This window comes from Perkinsus marinus, assembly GCF_000006405.1.
Source record: "Perkinsus marinus ATCC 50983 genomic scaffold scf_1104296958686, whole genome shotgun sequence".
Classification (NCBI taxonomy): domain Eukaryota; phylum Perkinsozoa; order Perkinsida; family Perkinsidae; genus Perkinsus; species Perkinsus marinus.
Genome location: NW_003206671.1, coordinates 286,905 through 288,324, shown reverse-complemented (window position 1 = coordinate 288,324; position 1,420 = coordinate 286,905). Strand labels below are relative to the sequence as shown.

Here is a 1,420-nt window from a genome sequence, read left to right as displayed (position 1 = left end):
TATGACGATAATTCTAGTTTTTACATCATGGTTCAACATATCATCTTTGGTGTCGGGTTCTCTGGCTCGTATTGGAGGAAACTGTTGGCTAAGTTCCGAGCCGTGTGAGGATTCGATGCTGTTCGCTGTGAAGAATAGTTTTTTTTGCAAGTCATCTCGCGTGGTTGGATGAGCTTGCTATAAAGTCCTAAAAATAGGTTGTCACGGATCGGCTGCCTTCTGTGGTCAGAGTCTTATCGATTATGTAAGGTATCTTGACTTGTTATCATTTCCGTCCATAAGTGTCATAGTCTTGTTTATGGTACTTGAACAATTCCTTCGATATTCCAACTTATTACAACCGGTCAATTATCAACATTATAATACTTTACAACCCAAGAGAAGCGAACATGAGTAGTTTGCTCCTGGCGTTGTCGTTGGAGCTCAAATGCTCCTCCAAGTATTGAACTCATTTCTATGAACATACAAAATGTGTTGGGCAAGTTGACGGTGGGTTTCTTCGCCAAGTCCGCCGAGTTTCACGGGATATGGTCGATGAGGTTCAATGAGAACATTGTCTTCGGCGCCATCATTCTACTCTCAGAGTGCTTGAAACCACAAAAATTCATTAGTGGCTCGTTGGTCATTTATCCCATGGGAGTAACCTTCCTCGAACACGATAGTAACACACTCTATATGGACAGTAACGTTGGTTGATAATGAGGAATGTTGCACTGGAATGTTGCACTGTGTGATCAGACCAACATTGAGTAATTAGTTCTGAGCTGTGCACAGCATGGAGAATAACATACATTCGACTGATGATACTTGTCAACATTGACTCCAGAGAACTAAACTACCTCTTTTTTCGGTAGAAACACAATTATTTCGTCACGACTTTGTAATTCTTCGATGTTGCTTTACTGGCCTTCAAGCCCTTCTTCTTTAACCACACCTTGTTCTGCTGGTCGATCAAGTCTAACGCTATTGTGCGATCGAAAATCATGCCGTTGAGATACCACTCTGAAGCATGTCCAATACTCGGTCACTGAACTCTACCATTTCCTTACGTGTGGGTTCCTTAGCGAATAGCGCCTTATAGCCATCCATCCATGCCTTGACCTTCTCCATTTCTCGTGCTACTTCCTCATCTGTGAGAGCTTTGCAGCACGCTGTCCCGATTAGTTTCCAATCCGCTGCTCCCTGTCGCAAAAAATGCACGAAGCGAAAGTATTCGGAATGCAACGTACCTCGTCAATCAAGCACACGGCTCCGAGCACTTGTACTTGAGCTACCTCACCCGGACTGAAATGCTTACCTGAGGCTATGTTCAAGCGACAAAGACCACAGAAGAGTCGTACCCGAAATCTCTATGAGGTCGAGTGGATCACCATCACCCTTGAGCCCAGTGATTTTGTCATGCCAGTCTATGGGATCCGAC

The 1,420-nt window shown here is 44.2% G+C and overlaps 2 protein-coding genes across 2 annotated transcripts in view; one reads left to right on the top strand and one right to left on the bottom strand.

Moving 5' to 3' along the window:
* Positions 1 to 172, top strand: part of Pmar_PMAR028226 (Cation-transporting ATPase, putative) — a gene marked incomplete at both ends in the record, with an annotated part of 2,085 nt that extends 1,913 nt beyond the window's left edge. The window contains one exon of the mRNA XM_002774176.1: positions 1 to 172. This exon is cut by the window's left edge and continues 4 nt beyond it. Within this exon, the coding sequence (XP_002774222.1) occupies positions 1 to 172 (172 nt within the window).
* Positions 173 to 862: 690 nt separating this feature from the next.
* Pmar_PMAR028225 (hypothetical protein) overlaps positions 863 to 1,420 on the bottom strand; it is a gene marked incomplete at both ends in the record, with an annotated part of 1,712 nt that continues 1,154 nt past the window's right edge. The window contains 2 exons of the mRNA XM_002774175.1: positions 863 to 1,002; positions 1,050 to 1,182. Of these exons, the coding sequence (XP_002774221.1) occupies positions 863 to 1,002; positions 1,050 to 1,182 (273 nt within the window). The remainder of the gene's footprint in view (positions 1,003 to 1,049; positions 1,183 to 1,420) is intronic.